General features: G+C 41.3%; 1 protein-coding gene across 9 annotated transcripts in view; it reads left to right on the top strand.

Moving 5' to 3' along the window:
- LOC102454172 (contactin-4) overlaps window positions 1-19,229 on the top strand; it is a 749,532-nt gene that overhangs the window by 378,529 nt on the left and 351,774 nt on the right. For all 9 annotated transcript variants that reach the window (XM_075938683.2, XM_075938684.2, XM_075938682.2 and 6 more), the window contains one exon: window positions 11,644-11,782. In XM_075938683.2, coding sequence (XP_075794798.2) covers window positions 11,728-11,782 — 55 coding nt within the window. In that variant the 5' untranslated portion in view covers window positions 11,644-11,727. The remainder of the gene's footprint in view (window positions 1-11,643; window positions 11,783-19,229) is intronic.

Below are 19,229 nucleotides of genomic sequence, written 5' to 3'. Positions count from 1 at the left end.
TTGGAAGGACTTTGCTTATTTTTTTTCAGTTTAAAATAATTCTACAGCACTTGCATGCTTAGTCCACACTTCTTTAATTGGGAATAAATTATGTTATGCATACAAAGTAGGAGAAAGTGCGTACATCCTATCAGACAAGCTGAATGTTTATGTAAAAAAAATTTCTTTCAGGTCCTGTTCTGAGTAATATTCTGAAATATTAAATCAGGAAGAATCAGACAAAGCATTATAGGAACTAACATACTGTCTCTGAAGATCTGATCTTATATGAGCATTCTTTATACACTCAAGGAGCAGTGTGACAAATTGAGTAAGAACTGTTAATTGAAGTAAGAGTTTGCAGGCGGAGGCCCTCCATAATCATCACAACAACAGAATGCTTCTGAAATACGACTCAGATAATTTGTGCCATTTGTGTCTCATTTATTTCTTACTCAACAAATTGGAAAAAATAAATTAAAACATTTGATTACAGAACTTAGAAACAACTCACACTCATGAGATCTTTTTTTTCCTCAAAAGTGGTTTGTTGGGTTTTTCACATCATTCAGCCCTTTGTTATTCTCAACAGGTAACCAGAACAACTGATACAGGTTAGACCATGAAGGCTACGTCTAGACTACAAGCCTCTTTCAAAAGAGAGCATCTAGACTACAAGCAGATATTTCAAAAAAGCGAGCCACTTTTTCGGAATAGAGTCTAGACGCTCTCTTTCGAAAAAGCACAGTTGCATTCAATAGCGCCTTTTTTCGAAAGTGTACTTTACCGCAATCGCAAAAAACTGCCACATTCTTTCGATTTACTTTCAAAAGAACATGGCTGCAGTCTAGACACACGCGAAGTTTTTTTTAAAAAAGGCTACTTTTTTATTTGGAAAAACCCTGTAATCTAGATACACCTGAACTGATACAAATTCATCCTGTTTTCATGAAAAAGATTGGTTTATTTTCAGTCTTTTTCCATGAAAATGGAATACTTTTGTGTCTGTTCATGGTCTAATCTGAAAAGTCAGCAATTTTGTAATGCCACCCAGCTGCAACACTGACTATTGATTGCATCATGGAAAGCCAAACAATATTTCACTATTTTTTCTCTAACCTTTTCGGCACCAAGTAGCCACTGAATAATCTATTCAAGATGATAGAATCAGGATGGTAAATATTAAATTTATCCCACACATTCCAAGCTGTCTGTTACATGGTTTGTTTTAAGCATGTGTCAAACAGAGAAAGAAGGAGGCACAAGAATCTGCTCTTGGGAAGATCCTTGTCATTACAAGCCTATAGCCAATGTCTATAAAAACAGGAAAATTGTACAAGGCTGAGCAAAGTACCAAAGGAGACCCTGTGATCCAGCTGCTAGAGGGGAGGATTGGGAAGTATCTTGGGTTCTGCTACTGACTCGTGTGATCTTGCTAAATACCACCGTACAATGCACTGTTTACATGTCTTGCCTTTATAGCTCTGTGTTCCATAGAATTGTGCTCTATGGAACCCTTTCACAGGGATTTATTTGAAGGAAGAATGGGACCAGACTGAGCCACTGTGTGACAGGCATGATGCCAATGGAGGGGAGGAGGAAAAGGGGCAACTGCCCTGCGGTCTAGTTGTTTCAAAAGGGTCTGGGACTCCTGGCCACGGCTGCTGCTATTGCAACAGCAGCAGCATCTGGAGCCCTGGGCCCCTTAAATCAATTCTTGAGCTCCATGCATCCCACTCTGGGCAATGCTAAGGAATGCCTGGGGGAAGTGATGCATGCTCCGGGTTGCGCTGAAGGATGCCTAGGGGAACTATCCCCACCTCTTTTGCCCAAGGCCCCACCCCTTTTGCCTAAGGCCCCACACCTTCTGGGGACGGGGAGCTGGGCCTCTCCCTCCCCACCCTGCCCAGTGGCTCGGTGACTCTGTCAGCCCCACTGCTTATGACTGCACAGACCCTAGCTGTGTATGTGGTGAACAGTTCAATGGGGCACTGCCATACTTAGGCTGTAGTAGTGGCTATTGAGAGGCTCGCCTCTGTTTGTACTGGAGGAATCTTTGCTCCCAATAAAACATTGCTGTACAAAACCCTTGTATTCCTGGTTGGGTGTGGGGAGGAGGGACGACTAGTGTTTGACTCATGTTGCATCCTGAATTTCTGAGTGTGAAAATGACTGTTTCTGATCAAAAAAGACCCATGGCTTTCGGGGGTTGCTGTTACATGGCTTGGAAGCTAGTCTGTAAAAAGAGATGAATCTACTCTTAAATCTTTGTGCTACTCACTGCACTGAGTTGAGAGCTGTGAAAATCGTAGGGTACTTGCTACTTTAAATGTGACAACTCATATATTAAGTTTGAGTGTTTTGTGCTTACCCTTAGCTCCTCTTTTGTGTAGGTGATTAAAAATGCCTGTTGCTGTCTGTATGTTCAACATGCTTCATTAACAGTGATTTATTTTGGAGTTTAGGGGAATTGGCGCTCTGTAGCACACCAATGGGTAGAAGAAAAAACAAACGTGAGATGATTGCTAAGAAATGTGTCTTGCTACTAGTACTTTAACTGAGAGCCAGAGGCATTGTGCAAATTTGATTTCTGAATGTCTGCAAAGTGGAGGGTTTTTATGAAGGACTATTTGTTTCATCAAAGATTATGTGATTCATTTACAGTGGAGGGAGGCGGGAAGGAGAAGGAATTCCATATATTAGTGTTCTCTTTCTGTACAATGTGAACTCACCAGCTCAAGTGCCCTGAAGGCTAAAGGCCTGTTTTGTTTTGTTTTGATGTGTTTGGTTTTCTATTCAGAAGCACTAGGCACCCACAGCTGCAGTTGAAACTAATGAGACCAATGTGTGTTCAGCATCCCTGGAAAAACAATCCCTAAATGCCTCAACAACTATGTACATCTTGTTTTTCAATACCTTACCATGCTCAAAGCGTGTATAGTCAACTTTGTCTGTTAAAATCTAATTACAAAGAAAGGCTTCTTTCAACACAAATTGCTACTGATGGTGGCATTTCCAAAAAGTAAGGTTAAAAAAGCATCTGCACAGGTGTTTCAATGTGCTGTGTTTCAGAGAAGATATAATTAGAGTATCAATCATGTGTGTGTCATTTTCATAGCTTAAAAAAAATGCACGATACTTGGACTCCACAGATATTTCCTTTTAAGAATAAGAATTTCTTAGATGAGTTTACAGGATTAATGCATTCCCTTCCAGAAGTGATACCAAAGGCTTTAATTAAAAAAGAAAGCATAGAAATTAGAGAAGAGAAGGATCTTTTCAGCTATCAAATCCATTGCCAAGGCTTGGCTGTTTCCTGTTCTAAGGTGTTAATCTAAACACACATACTAATAATTACAGTACCAACACAGCTGTGAGCAATGGGCCGACTGGCATAAATAATGACTATGCATGTGAGAAAAGGTTTTCAGGATCAGGCTCGTTGATATGGGAGAAGACTCTGGGATTCTAAGGGTAGGAAAATAAAGTAGTATCTTAGACACCATCAGATTGTAAATATTGATGAATGTTGTTTCTAATGATGCACTTGCTCCCTGTACCTCTCTCTCTCTCTCCATATATTTACTTTTTCTTCCTCTCACAATTGCATTATTTCTATTGGAAGATTTTCTCATAACCCATTAGTTGTCACATTTAATAAATAGGGTGGGTATTTGCGCATGAAATGCCAGTGTCGGACTGGCATGCCAAAAGTCCAAGTGCCGGTTGCAACGGGACTTCTAGGAAAGCTGTTATATAGTACCAGAAAGATAATGCTTCTGAAACTGTAATATCATTCCAGGAAATAATTGCTTTCAGCAACAGCATTTATGGGAATTACTTCAAAACATGGTACAGGTTGGACTTCTCTAGCCTGGGATTCTCTGATCCATCAATATCCGTGGTCTGGCACTGTTGGGGACCCTGTGTGTGCTCTGGTGCAGCAGGGCCACAGATGTTGCTAGACCAGAGAGCCAGGTGACATCTGGAAGTGGTGCCCAGGGACAGGGGCAGCAATTCCTGGAAGCTGGAGCTAGGGGCTTGAACCAGGTGGTGGTAGCAAGGCTGGGGTCAGTGGCTGGGAGCAGCAGAGCTCTGTCTGGGCTGATGGCAGAGAATCAGTGACACAAGGTCAGAGCCTAGTTGCTAGAGCTGGTGGCTGGGAGCGGAGCCCATCAGGGAGCTGGCATCCAGTAGCTGGGGTTGGAGTTGGAGCTCAACAGCTGGAGTTGGGGATTGGAGCCTAGAGGCCAGGTAGGGAGGTCAGGGATTAGCAGCTGGAAGCAGAGCCCGGTGTCCAGGTCCAGCAAATGCCATGGTTCGAGACCAGTCAGGTCCCGAGGGTGCCAGATTAGGAAGGTCCAACCTGTACTGGTCCATGAGTTTAGTAAATTTCTAATATCTGCTTACATCACCACAAGGAATGCATTATAAAATAGTTACTAAACTTAATATACTTCCTCCCTTAATATACTTCCTCCCTTATATATGCATAAACTTTCCTGTGAGATTTGTGGACATTCTGAAGGAGACAAGTGCCATCTGTAGGCAGGTCTTTAACATCACAAATGATGAGAATTTCAGCTTTGATTATGCCACGCTGTCTGGAGCAGACTCCCCATACTACTTGTACATTCTATAATTAGATTTCACCAACCCAATAACCAATGTGAATTCCTGAGGTACCATAAAAGTCTTACCACATAGTCACAGATGGTTCCCTTGGTCATTCCAGTCCCTCATGCCACCCACATAAGTATGACTAGTGATAACTGATTCCCATATACCCAAGATTAGTGAAGATTCAGGCTGCTTCCAGTCCCAAGAGCCCAGTCACATAGCCTAGGTCAATGTATACCTCAGATCTCACACAAAAGACAATGGTCGTAGCAAATAAGAGTTATTTACAGGTTAAAACAGACAAATTGTATAAACAAGTGAGTTGCAGTCTGTGGTTCCAAAAGGTGACTGACATGTAGTAATCTGTCAGAACTCAATGTCTTTTAAGGTTGACCCAGGATGACCTTGGGAATCTCTGCTTGTTTCCTAGCAGCAGACTTGTTCAATCAGCAAAGAGATGAAGAATTTTGATGTCAGGTATCTGTATTTCCACAATTCAAGCCGAGGGGATAAGCTACTTTGCATGTGGCACCTTCACAAGTGTAATCTTTGTATTATGATGTATTACAGCAGCCCACTTAATAGTGATGGAGATGAAAGAACCCTCTTCCTGCCTGGGCTGACAAATTCAGAAAAAGGCATTTTTACAGTTATGAAGCAAAACTTCTATATTACCTTACAGCATATGATACAGCCATTACAAACAAGAATAATTCATGTAGCAATGAATATGTGTTTTATGGTCTTATCACTAAATACATCTTTGCAAGTCTAACTTGCATCTTGGGGTGTGTCTAAACTACATGGCTCCATCGATGGAGCCATGTAGATTAGGCTGATCGGCAAAGGGAAATGAAGCCGCGATTTAAAAAATCACGGCTTCATTTAAATTTAAATGGCTGCCGCGCTGAGCCGACAGCTGATCAGCTGTTTGTCGGCTCAGCGCGCTACTCTGGACGCTCCCGCACCGACCTGAAAGCCCTTTATCGACCTCCCCATTGTGCCTTGAGGTTTACCGGGGAGGTCGATAAAGGGCTTTCATGTCGGCAGGGGAGTCTCGAGACTAGCACGCTGAGCCGACAAACAGCTGATCAGATGTTTGTCGGCTCAGCGCAGCAGCCATTTAAATTTAAATGAAGCCACGATTATTTAAATGGGGGCTTCATTTCCCTTTGCCAAACAAACAAATCTACATGGCTCCATCGACGGAGCCATGTAGTTTAGACGTACCCTTGGATTCAAAGGGGTAGCTGAGTTAGTCTATAACAGGAAAAACTTAACAACAAATAGTCTGGTAGCACTTTAAAGACTAACAAAACATGTAGATGGTATCATGTGTACTCCAGTCACCTGAAGAAGTGGGCTGTGCCCACGAAAGCTCATGATACCATCTACAGGTTTTGTTAGTCTTTAAAGTGCTACCAGACTATTCGTTGTTTTTTAAAGTTTTTCTTGTATCTTGGATAATGCTAACATGTAGATGAGCTTGTGTGGTTTCTAGCTATGAATTTGTCCATGATCATCTGAAGCCTACAACTTTGGCAAGAACTCACACCTGGTCTACTAGCATCACAGTTTACTTCAAAATATCTCTCCATTACAGCAAACTTTGACAGTTGCTGATTACATTCAAAAGGCTGAAATAAGCAGAATTTCAGGGAGATTTTCAAAGATTCCATTGTATCTGAGAAATCACTGTGCTGCATTCTAATAAATATCTGTCTCATAAGTTTGTTTTCCATTTCAACCAGGACAGTTCATTGTGATGTTTAAATTATTTTATAGATGAGAAAGAAGACACCATCTTGAATGCCATTCTTAAATATTTAGAAGTAATTTATGGCAATAAGTTTGTGTCAGTCAATGATCTACTTTTCTCTTTCATTTTTCCTGTGTATTTAAAGTTTCTATACAAATTTTGAAAATGTGAACAAAGATCTATCTGCATTCTGTGGTATGATGAATACTTGAAAGTCTCCTTATTACTTTGTCTCACTATGGCCAGACACAAAATTACTATGAAAGGTCCAAATTACTCCCTGGTTTCTGGACACCAGAATTTCTGAAAGTAGGAGGGTAGTGCTTATGACTGCCATGGCACATTCTGAGGTTTCTTTCAGAAGAAGCACCTTCACAGGAGGAGTTAGAAATAGCAGGATGAGCCTCCTAAATGATAGAGTGCCATTTGGCTGCTTTCCAATGCCTATAGAAAAACAAGGAAGAAAACGTACAGAAGAATAATCTGGTTAGCATAGATGTTCGAGATGTGATATGAATGGCTGTATCTGGCAGCTGCAAGCCAGAACACCATGCATCTAGTTCCAGTTCTGGCAGTGACTTGATTGTTCATCAAATTTGATTGAGTTGCCAACAAACTTATCCCCAAAGCCCACTGAATCAATGGAAGACCTTCAGTCGGCTTTTTGGATGAAGCTTCTATTACCAGCAAGAGTAAGTTTCAGGGTTCTCAAAGTACCAAAACACGCTGCACAGGTATCTGTCAAACACAAGCAGTTTATTTTCTGACAGCTATCAGCTGTGCCTCTTAATTAAAAGAACAGCATGATAGGAAAAGCGGCATTTTGTATCTCTTCTGCAAGCTGGGAACCCCGTTTCAGCTGCGGATGAAGCAGGAGACTGTCTTGGCTTCCAAGGCACTGGTACCAAAGCCCATCAGTGAGGTTCAAATTGTTGTGCCCCGGTGCAGCTTTAAATACAGTGTTTCTACCTTTTTGGCAGTTTAGATATTTCCAGGAGTTACTCATTACTTGCTGATGTATGGCTTAGCTGTTAACTATCCATCTGGAACTGATCTGGTTCTACTTGTCCTTTGGCCTTGTTTGCATGATCAGTACATTAGGGTAAACAGGATTGTTTATATGTTCCTGCCATTCACCCTTATCTACAACTTGTTTTTGCTATACTGGCACCATTGCTTATCTTAAATGGTGTATGTTCCTAGAGACTTGCTTCTGGCTCATCAGATATAGGGAAAAGGGGAAGGTGGGAATGCATGTCTCCCCATCCCTAAACTTACACATACACAGTTCTTCCACAATTAACCCCTACAGCTTCTAGCCTCAGTATTCTCAGTATTTCATCTGTAAAATGGAAGCTATAATTCTTTTCCTCACAGAGATGCATGTGAACCACTTGGAAAGTTGTTTCTTGAAATTCATACTAAAGACTGACAGGGTGAGTGTGATCCAGGAACCTTGTAATTTACATCTACACAGTGGAGCTATTTCGGGTCTTTAAACGCACCCGTTATTTCAAAATATATTTTGAAATAATGGGTACACTATTCCAGCATCCCTGTAACCCTTGTTCCACGAGGGTTAAGGGATTTGTTGAAATAGCACTTTTTAAAATTTGGCACTGGGTAGACAGCACCCTTATTGCCAATTGGCAAGGGGCAAAGAATTGGGTACAGATATCTCCTGGGTCTGCTATTTGCATTCTAGTTCACAAAAGAATGTGATGTGAAGTCTCAAATAAAAGCCAGTGTCACACTGGTTGTCATTTTGAAAAGCATGTACGCATGTTGTGTAAGGAGTTATGTATTTACACTGAAAATTATGACATTCATTGAATGTTAATGAAGGATTGTGGGAACTTCAAAGAAGAAAATTAATAGGAAAGCAAGCAGTTGTGGGAAAGGGAGAGGTGACCTATCTTGAGCTGCTAATGAAGGGTTGCTTTACTATATACAAGGAACATCTTTTTCATCCTTCCAAGGAAGTAAATGGGCAATGAGTTTATTGCATGGGGATGGGATTACAACCAGGCTTGGTTGAAATCTTGGAGAGAACTTTGGATGAGAAAAGTTTCTTGCAGACAAGACAACACCTTGCTGGTGGTTTGGTCTCTAGAATGCATGTTGTGATTTTGTTTTGCGTGTAACAATTTTGTTTCCGATATTCCTACTCACTTTCACTTCAGTCTCTGTCCTTTGATAATACAAAATATTTTTGCTTTCACTGTAGATATATCTCAGAGGTATGGTAATAAGCAGAGAAATTACCCTGAGTAAAAATCTTATAATTTGGTATGTACTGTCATTGGGAACAGAGGGCCTGGTATTTTTGAGAGTATTCAATGGATAAGAGGTGGGATACATAGATAAGACTTCATGCTAAAGTCAGGTGTTGATGAGGCACCTCAGCAACTTTGTATCCCTGTGGCTCATCATAGTTAGTCTTTCTGTATGCTAATAACTGTGTTTTTATGGCATGTGTCTGTATGTGCATTGGAGATATTTTTTGGAAATAGGATACCACAATTAATTTAACCTACCTTTGGCCTTCTTAATTAGGTACCAAAGTAAATGCTACATGTTAATTATTATTCTCAAATTTCACTCAGTTTACTACATGAAATGAGCAGAATAATCCTAAAGATACCTGCTTATTGGTGAGAGTACATTGTTGGGAAACCAGAATGCTAAGAAAAAATTCACAACATGATGTTGAACATAGGGTAAAATTCTAAGCCTGTTACACTGATTTCAATAGGAAATAACTTTCTTGAATTCTGTGGTGTTACACTGTATTAATGTTACTGTAACAGAGGGCACAATTTGGCACATAGAGCATAATAAGCCTTTTACCAAGTATGAAATCTGTATTACAAAATTGGGTATTTTCCTCATTAATTGCTATGAGAGAGAATTGGCTCAACGTGTTAGATCAATTCGGAGGTCAGTGATGACATTTTTTAAAATAAAATTAATTATTAATACCCTAATCATTCACTTAAGATTTTATTAGTTTCATTGATCAGCCCTTTCTGCCTATCTACAGCAGCCTAATCACCATGCATGTCAGTATATCTGAATATATTCAATTAGTTTTCACCCTCTTCAAATTATATCTCCAGATCATAAGATAAAGATTCCTAGTCTTCTCTGCGCATAGAACCTGACTTTATTAGAAGAATCTTATCAATTTTAACTCACCAAAGCAACCAGGGACTTCTAATGATACCACTTCACTTTCTATTAGTTCATGCAATTTGTCTTGTAAACATGAAGGCCCCTTAACTTTCAGACGTCAGAGATATGAATAAATGATAAGAATGTATGATTTGGTTGGTTTATTGATTTATAATTTTTAAATGCCTGCTGCAGTTATTTCCGGAGAGGAACCCTATATAGAGAAGGGGTATTTTCTCCCCCTAATTTGTAATGGAGATTAGAGTGCCAAGAAAAGATCAGGTTTCATTTGAAAATGCTTGGTTGCTAAGTTCACTAAGAGTTTCCAGTGTGTTTTAGGTTCCTTGCCTGAGCATGCCCAGCAAGGTGGATGCTTTAGAAAAACTTCCCAGAGAGAGGATGGGTGTAAAAGTCATGCTCTACAGACAATTTATTACCTTAAGACAGATTGATGTAACTCTTAAATGTTTTTCAGCCCTGTGATCCTTGGCTGGCCTGATAGTCTAGTGGTAACACAACATGCAGTCATGCAGGAAATCTGAGTTTAGGAATGAGTGCCAAGATGACTGTCACTGCAAGGTCATGAGGAGAGAGAGAAAGAGTCCTGATTTGATAGGCAGAGAGAAGGCCTCACCACCCTCTAGAGCAGGGGCAGACAAACTTTTTGGCCTGAAGGCCACATCAGGTATGGAAATTGTGTGGAGGGCCAGGTAGAAAGGCTGGGGGAGTCAGTGCCTCTCCAAATAGCCAGGCCTGGCCCAGCCCCTGCCCTCTACCCTGCTCCCCCTGCTTCCTGCCACCTGACCCTCTAGAACCCCAGACTTCAACCAATTCCTCTGCTCCCCACTCCCTGACCAGTGCCTGGGACTTCCCTCATCTTATCCAACCTCCATGCTCCCTTCCCTCAACGAACCCTATCCTAGGATCTTTGTTTCCATCCAACTCCCATCCCCTCCACCCGACCATGCTGCCCAGAGGATCAGGGCTGGCAGTGCAGCACCTGTGTCATCCACTGTTGAGTTTGTAGTGAAGGGGACAGAAGCAGAAGAAGCTGGGGACTTGCCACCCCTACTTGCCTGAGAATTGGGCTAGCTCCTCCCAGAAAGACTGCCTTGATCCCACTCTCTCATGGGAGCCCGGGGCCTGGACAGAGGGATCCCATGGTTTGGATGTGGCCTGTGGGCCATAGTTTTCCCTCTCTCTGTTCTAGAGTCAGTCTCCTTTGGACAGTGACATTTACAATTTCTGTAGGTAGCTACAGTTTTGCTGACGTACTTGGAAGTTGCCAAATTGTTAAGAGGGATAATACTAATTCTTTCATCTTCAAAGTGTTTTACATAAATGATGAACTAATCACAGCACCCTCATGGGAAATGTGAGGGAGAGAAGCTAAAATGCCTTGTCCAAGGTAACAGAGAAAGTGGAGGATGCAGAACCAAGATTATGTCACAAGAGTCTGATTCTCAGTTCTATGCTCAGATCACTTAAAGTACGTCTACATTTGCTCCCTAGTTCAAGCTAGGGATGCAAATATAGGCGACCGAAATTGCTAATGAAGTGCGGATTTAAATATCCCGCGCTTCATTAGCATGATCTCACTGGCACGTTACTCCACTCAACAGCTGATTTGAACCAGGAAGTGCACGCCAGGACAGGTTAGTTCGAACCAAACCCGTTAGTTCGAACCAAGGGGTTTGGTTCGAACTAACGCATCCCAGCGCACACTTTCACTTTAGAATCAGCTGTTGAGTGGAGTAACGTGCTGGCGAGATCATGCTAATGAAGTGTGGGATATTTAAATCCTCACTTCATTAGCAATTTCAGTCACCTACATTTGCATCCCTAGCTCAAACTAGGGAGCAAGTGTAGACGTACCCTTAGACAGCCCCTCTCACAAATACATTGCTCAAACATACTCGGTAATACCCAAACATACTCTGTAAATCCTCTTTTTTGTTGTGCAGATCCCGACTGATTTTATAAAGCAACAATTTCTCTCTCCCTCCAGGGGTTAATTTCATTTAGCTCACATGGAAAGATGTGCTCTCCCAGTATAAAGAACTGTAATCCTAAATCTCATTGCAATGTATCTCTCTTTTTCTCCTCCACAGATTAAAGGTGTGTAAACTCAAAAGAAGCAGCATCCTATTCACTAGTTATTGGACTCGAGCCTCCTTTAACCTCGAAAACTGAAAATGAGGTTGCTATGGGAACTGCTCATGCTGCAATCATTCATGTTGGGCCTTGCAGGTAAAGTGTCACTTTAAAACTTTTTGATTTAAAAATGTCTCTGTATTTTGCACTAATTCAAAAGTACAGCGAGTTTTGTATGCCCGTGATAAAAGTTAGATTCCATTCTCTGACCTGTCTTTACAAAGGCTGCTGAACCAATGCTCTCAACTTGCTTCTTTAATATTGATTAGTATCTCCCAAACTCGACCCTGCTATTTCAGATAACAGTTCTAACCATTTTTAATTGAGTTGCTATTGACAAAAGCTATCTTTTGCCCATGTTCCATGCCAAGCAGTTCAATGCTCAGTTAAACACTGGTATAATATAAACAGGCCCACAGACAGCAATTCTGGGCTCCAGGGCAAAACAATCAATCACATTCCCGCCTGTCCCTCCCTCCCCACAAGCTGTGCTCACATGAGAGATGTTAGCAACTTTTGCTCCAGACATTCTTTTTCCAGTATTCATGTCTCACAACCAAAATGTAATGTGGGTATGAGTGTTGTATGTAGTTAGATTGTATTTCATATGGACACTGATTTTAGATCCACACATTTTTATTCAGGCATGCTAATATTGTGTTGTTGGTAGCTATCCTCTTGTTGATGTCATCTTCATAGACGTTTTCATACAATAGAGTCCAACTACGAGAAACTGTGTATTTGCGCAATGTCTATACTATTATCGATTAGCTTTGCTTCTTTCTTGATTTCTTCCTTGGTTTTGACTTTTGTTCCTTCATTTTTAAGTCCCGTTCTATGGCGGTTGTGTACAGATAGTTGCTATTTCTTGGTTGTATTCCTCTATGGGAACAGTAATTATGATATTTTCTGCAAAGTCAAGGTGATTGATAATTTCCCCTCATTAATCTTCAGGCTCCACCAATCCTCCTGAGGGAGTTGATCAAGATTTTTTCTTAAGTGTACAGAAAAATTATTGGACTGCATATGCATCCCTATTTGACTCCAGTTTTCACTTAAAACCACTCTGTCAGCTTGCTGCTAGCTCATAGTGCATGCCAAGCTATATTATACAGACTCTGCAGTATTTAAATCAACTTGCTGCTAAAAGCATACTGCTTGATTATTTGCCACAGAGCCCTTCTGGTAGCAGAGTTGAATACTTTTAAGTCAATGAATGTGAAACAGGCATTCGTTGAACTCTGTGGGTGTGTCTAGACTACAGGGTTTTGGTTTTTTTTAAAAGTGGCCTTATTTCAAAAAAACTTTCCCTGCATCTAGACTGCAAACTTCCCCTGCATTTAGACTGTGTTCTTTTGAAATTAAATCAAAAGAACGTGGCGGTTTTGTCAACTGCGTTAAACCTCATTTTACGAGGAATACCACCTTTTTTTGAAAATGCTCTTTCGAAAAAAGGTGTCCTTGAATGCTAACAGGGCTTTATCGAAAGAGAGTATCCAGACTGCCTGGGTGCTCTCTTTTGAAAAAGTGACTCACTTTTTCAAAAGAAGTAGTTGCAGTCTAGAAGCTCTCTTTCGAAAGATGCTTTTTCAAAAGATTCTGTCTAATGAAATAGCTAATGAAATTTTTCTTTCCATCTTTTAAGCTTATAATCTTTATCTAATATATAGTTTTTCTAAACATCATGCACCTGAATTGTTTCAAGTGTTAACTTCTCTGATAGTAATCTGATTTTTTGAAAAAACCTTCTTGAATTCCTTTTGAACATACTTTAATTACCCATGCTAGTCTTGCTTAGCCTTTTTATCCATTCTTTTTTTAGGATATTGTTGTGTTTCTGTATGGCTATGTCTACACTACCTGTTGTGTCAGAAGAGGCAATGCAAGTGAAGCACTGATTAGAATTTTCTCGTGCTTCATTTGCATAATCTAGTCCAATCCATTTTTGTGCAAGACATTTTTGCGCAAAAACATGCAGTATGGATGTGTCCATTTTGTGCAAAAACCCCATTTAGTGCTAGATCCTTATGCCTCTCTGGGAGGGGCATAAGGATCTTGCACAAAAAGGTTGTTTTTGTGCAAAATGGTCACGTCCACACTGCATGTTTTTGTGCAAAAACCTCTTGAACAAAAACAGATTGGACTAGATTATGCAAATGAAGCACGAGAAAATGCTAATCAGTGCTTCATTTACATTGCCTCTTCTGACAAAACACGTAGTGTAGACATAGCCTATTTGTTTGCTGTTCAGGACAGTCTTTAGCTTTCACATTTTCTTGATACACTTCCCTTTCCTTCCTGATGCATTTTTTTATCTGTGCTATCACCCAGCCTTTCCTCTTTGGAATTACCTCATCTCTAAAACCTCCTATGCTTGTGGCACAAATAAGGTTTTTTTGCCTCTGCCAAGAGCTGCTCTACTGTTTGATGTGACATCTGTATAAGAAGATTAAAATGGCCATAGATTGCATTCTGAAAGTTCACCATCATCATGTCTGTATTTTTGAAAGCTTTGGTGTTAAAACCTGTCTCTTTTTGGGGGGGTTTTGCAAAATGTTAAAGTATTATGTCGGATCCTGACTGTGGTGATCACTGTCCAATAATTTGAGTTACATTTAGGCTTCTATATGTAAGCGGGGGAATAGTCCCGCTCTTGTGGGGAACTTTCCTGGCTTCTATACACCCCGGTGAAATGAACCAGCGAAAGGATCTGAGTCCCCGCTCCCACTTCCTTTTCCCCACGGCTCCCTGATCCTGAGGGCTCCCCCTCCACTCTCCTGAGTAGCAGAGCCCTTGAAACCCCAACAAGGCTGGGCCCAGGTTTCCTGGGGCTTAATCCCTGACCTTGTAATCACTAGGGGCAGGAGTTAGGGTGTCCCCACTCCGAGGTGCTCTCTTTACACTGCAGGCCTTCTTGGCCCAGTGATCACTTCATAAGGTTCAAAGCAAATACAATTTATTAAACATCAACTGATTAAAGAGAATAGAATAAGAAACAATGAGAATGGTTAAATGGGAACACACAGCCCTGCTCTGTAGCACAGGGACATCAACACAGCAGTCTGCAGAGTGTAAGGACAGTTCACAGTCTCTTCCTTAGAAGCCCTGGATGTGCTGCAAGGGGCTGCAGGCTGGACACGCTTGCACTGGCAGTGACCACACAGCCTCAGTCTCTAAGTGGCCAGACCCCTCTCCCAGTCCAGAGCCTTTCCCCACACTTTGCAGGTCCCAGTAGCTCACCACATCCAGCTGCAGGCTGTGCTGCTTGGCCAGTTCCAGCTCCTTGTGTTGTTTCTCTGATCCTTTTGGCTTTCTGAGCACTGCCAGTCTGCTGCTCAACACAGGGTCTGCACTGCTTGGCCTGTCTGTGTCTGGTTCTGTCGCTGCAGGACTTCTTCTTGTACTCCTCTTTCAGCTCTCTGTCTTTGCAGGACCCCTTCTGCACACAGCTTGTTTGTTCAGAGACAGAGCCAGAACAATCCCCACTTACAACCTGTCAGTCAGGCTGAGCTGGAGTGTTGACTGCTTTCCATTGTCTCTGGGGTCTGTCAGTCTCATGAACCCTTCCCCTTCTGAAGCTGGTAAACCAAAAAACTCCCACAGAGTTTTAGTAAGGGGTAACAGTCCCCTTACATATAGATCCTGCAGTGTAGTCGCTTGTTTTCCAGCATTGTCTTACTAAGATAAACTCAGTTGTATTTTTGTTATACATTATTAAAATTCCATGTTTCCTTATGAATTCATATGTGCTGAATGATTATAAGCTGCTTGTTGATAGTGTGGAACTAAAGCAAAGTACTGCTTGCTCCTTCTGGCTGGAAATGGCAAACCGCAGCCAATGGGAGCTGCAAGGCTCCGTGGCTGCAGAGCTTTAGAATAGACAAAGCATTGCAGGCCTGGCAGGGACTTTACCTGGTGGGTCCGTAACCCAAGTGTGAAAACAAAGGCTTGCTCATAAATGATAAAGCAGGGATCTCAGACTCTCAGCCTGCTGGTCATCCCTGGCTGAAGTGTTTGCACAATCCAGCCTGGGACTCTTGGCAGACTATGAGGGCCTGTCCATTACCAGTCCCAATGACCTACCCCTTCCTACCATGGCCATGTCCTCTGCCGCTCATAGCACCCTTCTCCCCAAGGACATAGCTTCAGGGATCGTCAGGGGCTTGTCGTTCTTCCTCCCCCCCTACTCTCTGCCCATTTATCTCCAAAGCCAAGTCCTCACAGATGGGATGCCATGGGTGGGCGAGGGCAGGGTGATTGCAGCAAGGAGGAGAGTTTGGGGTCAGTAATGGACAGCTCCCCTCTCCAGCCCTCCAGGATCCCAGGCCATATTGTACAATCATTCCACTCATGGGCTGAGAGTTTGAGATTCCTGTGTTAAAGAAATACAGTATAGACCTTTCAAACCTTCCTCCTATCTTGTTAATTGTTAATTGATAGCTTTCTCATTACATAGTATTAATAATCTTAAACACATGCTTTGTTCCAAATGGGGGCAGTTAGGTTTTAATTAATGTTTTTGTCTTCATGTTATTCATTCTGATTGCTGTAATTTATCCTCTGCTTGATATTCAGAATTCTTTAGTCAATAACTTGTGTTTTACTCCCTTTTATATTTTTATCTTTTCATGTTACATTTGAGTACAGGCAGTCCCCGAGTTACGTGGATCCGACTTATGTCGGATCCGCACTTACGAACGGGGCTTTTCTCGCCCCGGATCCCGCCGCCTCTGCGGCTTTGCTCGGGGTGTCCCTGGTCTGCTGGGGGAGGGGGGGGCCTCAGCTAGTGCGCCCCCCCAGCAGACCAGGTTTTGTTGTGGACGCCTGGGGTAGAGCAGCTGGGGTTCTGCTGGGTTGGTCCTGGGGGGACCTACCCAGCAGCGCCCCAGCTGTTCTATCCCAGGCTCCAGATTCAGCTGCTGTTGAAACTGATCAGTGGCTGATTCCAGGAAGCTGGGGGCAGAGCAACTCTGCCTCGGGCTTCCTGTAGTCAGCCCCTGGTCAGTTTCAGCAGCAGCAGCTGAATCTGGAGCCAGTTCCAGGTTACGTACAAATTCAACTTAAGAACAAACCTATAGTCCCTATCTTGTACATAACCCGGGGACTGCCTGTATTCTCTAAAAGCCAGTTGGATATGTGTTTATCCTTATGTACTCAAGACTGGCTGATGATTAAGCCACTTTGTCTAGTTGCCTAAGTATGGATTTAGGTACCTAATTTTAGGTACCCACATTTGAAAAATTTTGCCCAAGTATCTTAAATGTCCTATCTTAGGATGAAAACTAGTTACAAAGCGGTATGCTATTCCATGTGTAGTGCTAAAAATTCTAACTCCCTTGATAGTGTGTCTTAGGTATAGCTCTAGTATAATTCTGTGTTGTTTATAAATAATACATTATCCCAGTCTCACAAACCACAGGAATTCATGCTTATTTTCTATCATTTCCATCTTAAAATCTCATAAAGAATCTATTTCTCCATGAAATATGAAGCAATTTAGTAAAAGAATATTTCAGAGGATTGTGTTTAGTGTTTTAGGCCTGATGTTTTTTACTTTCCTACTTTTCCCATTTGAGATCTAATTTAAATGAAAACTGACCTTAACACAGATTGTTCTGCAGCAGCAGTTTTTTCCTCTCCTGTGCTTTGCAATGAATGTTCCCAATGACATGGTGTCACATTCTGTGTTCCGGTTAAGTTGCACTTAACCCAGGAACAGAGGGGAAGATATCAAGTGTTGGGCAAGTTTCATTTCAGGTGACTGATGAATATATGAGGCTTGGATTTTTGGCAAGATGGAAAAGTGCTGCTGCTTTGGGAATCTTTTTTTTTTTTCTCCTGCATGATTGTGTCTTTCATTGTTTTCTAAAGGTGGTCAAAGTTTTGGATAGGGACATGCTTTGGATTGGAATTTTCCCCTAGAGTGAAATAAAAAATAAATAAAATGGTACTACCCTAGGAAAGTTCTAACTTAATCTCAGCTTCCCAACTGGCCATTCTGCAACTGAAAATAGCCACAGTCTGGTTTGCTCAGGCCATGTCCCCACAAATTGGGGGAAAATGATAAAAATGTAAAAGATGACATGGTTAATTGAAATTTGTTCAATTTTAATATGGTTAATTACTAGTTCTATAGATTCCTTCCTGCATGAGGTACATTAAAATATATAAAATATATAATATGCTTTAAAAAACTACTACCTACTTCAGAGAGCTTGCAGTCTTTATTTTTTTTATGTATTTTTAGACTATAAACTGTGTCTAGGCATCAAAATATAATTAAAATATAAGAGAACTAAACTTTCCTGCACATAGGAAAAGGTATAGAATGATTTAAGCTCCCTTCAAAGTATCTCTGAGTAAAACTGAGATCTTCCCAAAACAATATACTAATTAAAAACTAAGAAGATGACAGGTAAGTTTAGGAATCCCACTACCTAAATCCTTGATTGATTATATGGGATTTAGTCTTTTGGTTTTATGAATAATCCTTGTTCGGTATTACAGAGGGGGAAGGAAAACTTCCCTTCCAAATATGGCCTGGAGCAAACGTTATTGCTCTTCTTTACTGGAACTCCTCAGTTAACTCGTATTGTTTCTATTTGTGAAAATGTGTAAGACTTAGGGTGTGTCTAGACTACCTAGTTTTGTCGACAAAAGTGGACTTTTGTCGACAAAACTATACCAGCGTCTACACTACTGCTGAGTTCTGTCGACATAACGTCGACAGAACTCAGCAGTTTTGTCGACGCTGGTATACCTCATTTTACGAGGCATAACACCTTCTGTGGACAGAACTCTGTCGACAGAAGGTGTTATTGCCTGTAACATTGCGTCCAGACTACGGAGTTCTGTCGACAAAGCAACTTGCTTTGTCGACAGAACTCAATGTGTCTGGACGCTCTTTGTCGACGGAAGTTTTGTCGACAGTATCTGTCGACAAAACTTCTGTCGACAAAACGCGGTAGTCTAGACGTACCCTTAGAAAGACATATAGGAAAAAAAGATGGGTATCAGGGAATTCCACTATGTAACTAGCACTATTGATTCAATCAGGCATTTTGTATTTCCCTAAACTTTCAAAGACTATGTATCATTTGTTGGGTTCAAAAGTATTTTAACTCTCCCTCCCCCCGGTGTTAGCAAGAAAGCTTTGTTGATTTCACCCCCTTCAAAAATGTTCAATCAAACCAAAGATTATAATGAAGTAATTTTCAGTTTTCATAACCAATTACAGATTACTACTGTAATAGTCTGAGATGACTACAACCACAAACTCTAAATCTGAACGCTCCTCTACCTTACTATTCAGAATCCAGATTTGGTTCTAAATTTTCTCATCTCTTAAAAGTAAGGAATTCATTCCAGTGTCCAGAAATCACATTTTAGGGCATCACCAATTGTCATTTTAGGTATCCAGTTAGGAAATCAGCTGCTATTGCCTACTTTTCTGTTCATAACTATGACCTTTAAAGGTAAGAATTCTTAGCTGTTTTCTTTCCCTAGAGAGCAGTTTCTTACATGAGCAGTGTCACTGAAGTCA

Source organism: Pelodiscus sinensis, chromosome 11, assembly GCF_052426305.1.
Source record: "Pelodiscus sinensis isolate ZL-2025 chromosome 11, ASM5242630v1, whole genome shotgun sequence".
Taxonomy (NCBI): Eukaryota; Metazoa; Chordata; order Testudines; family Trionychidae; genus Pelodiscus; species Pelodiscus sinensis.
Note: the sequence above shows the minus strand (reverse complement) of the source record. Positions and strands in the feature narration are given on the sequence as shown.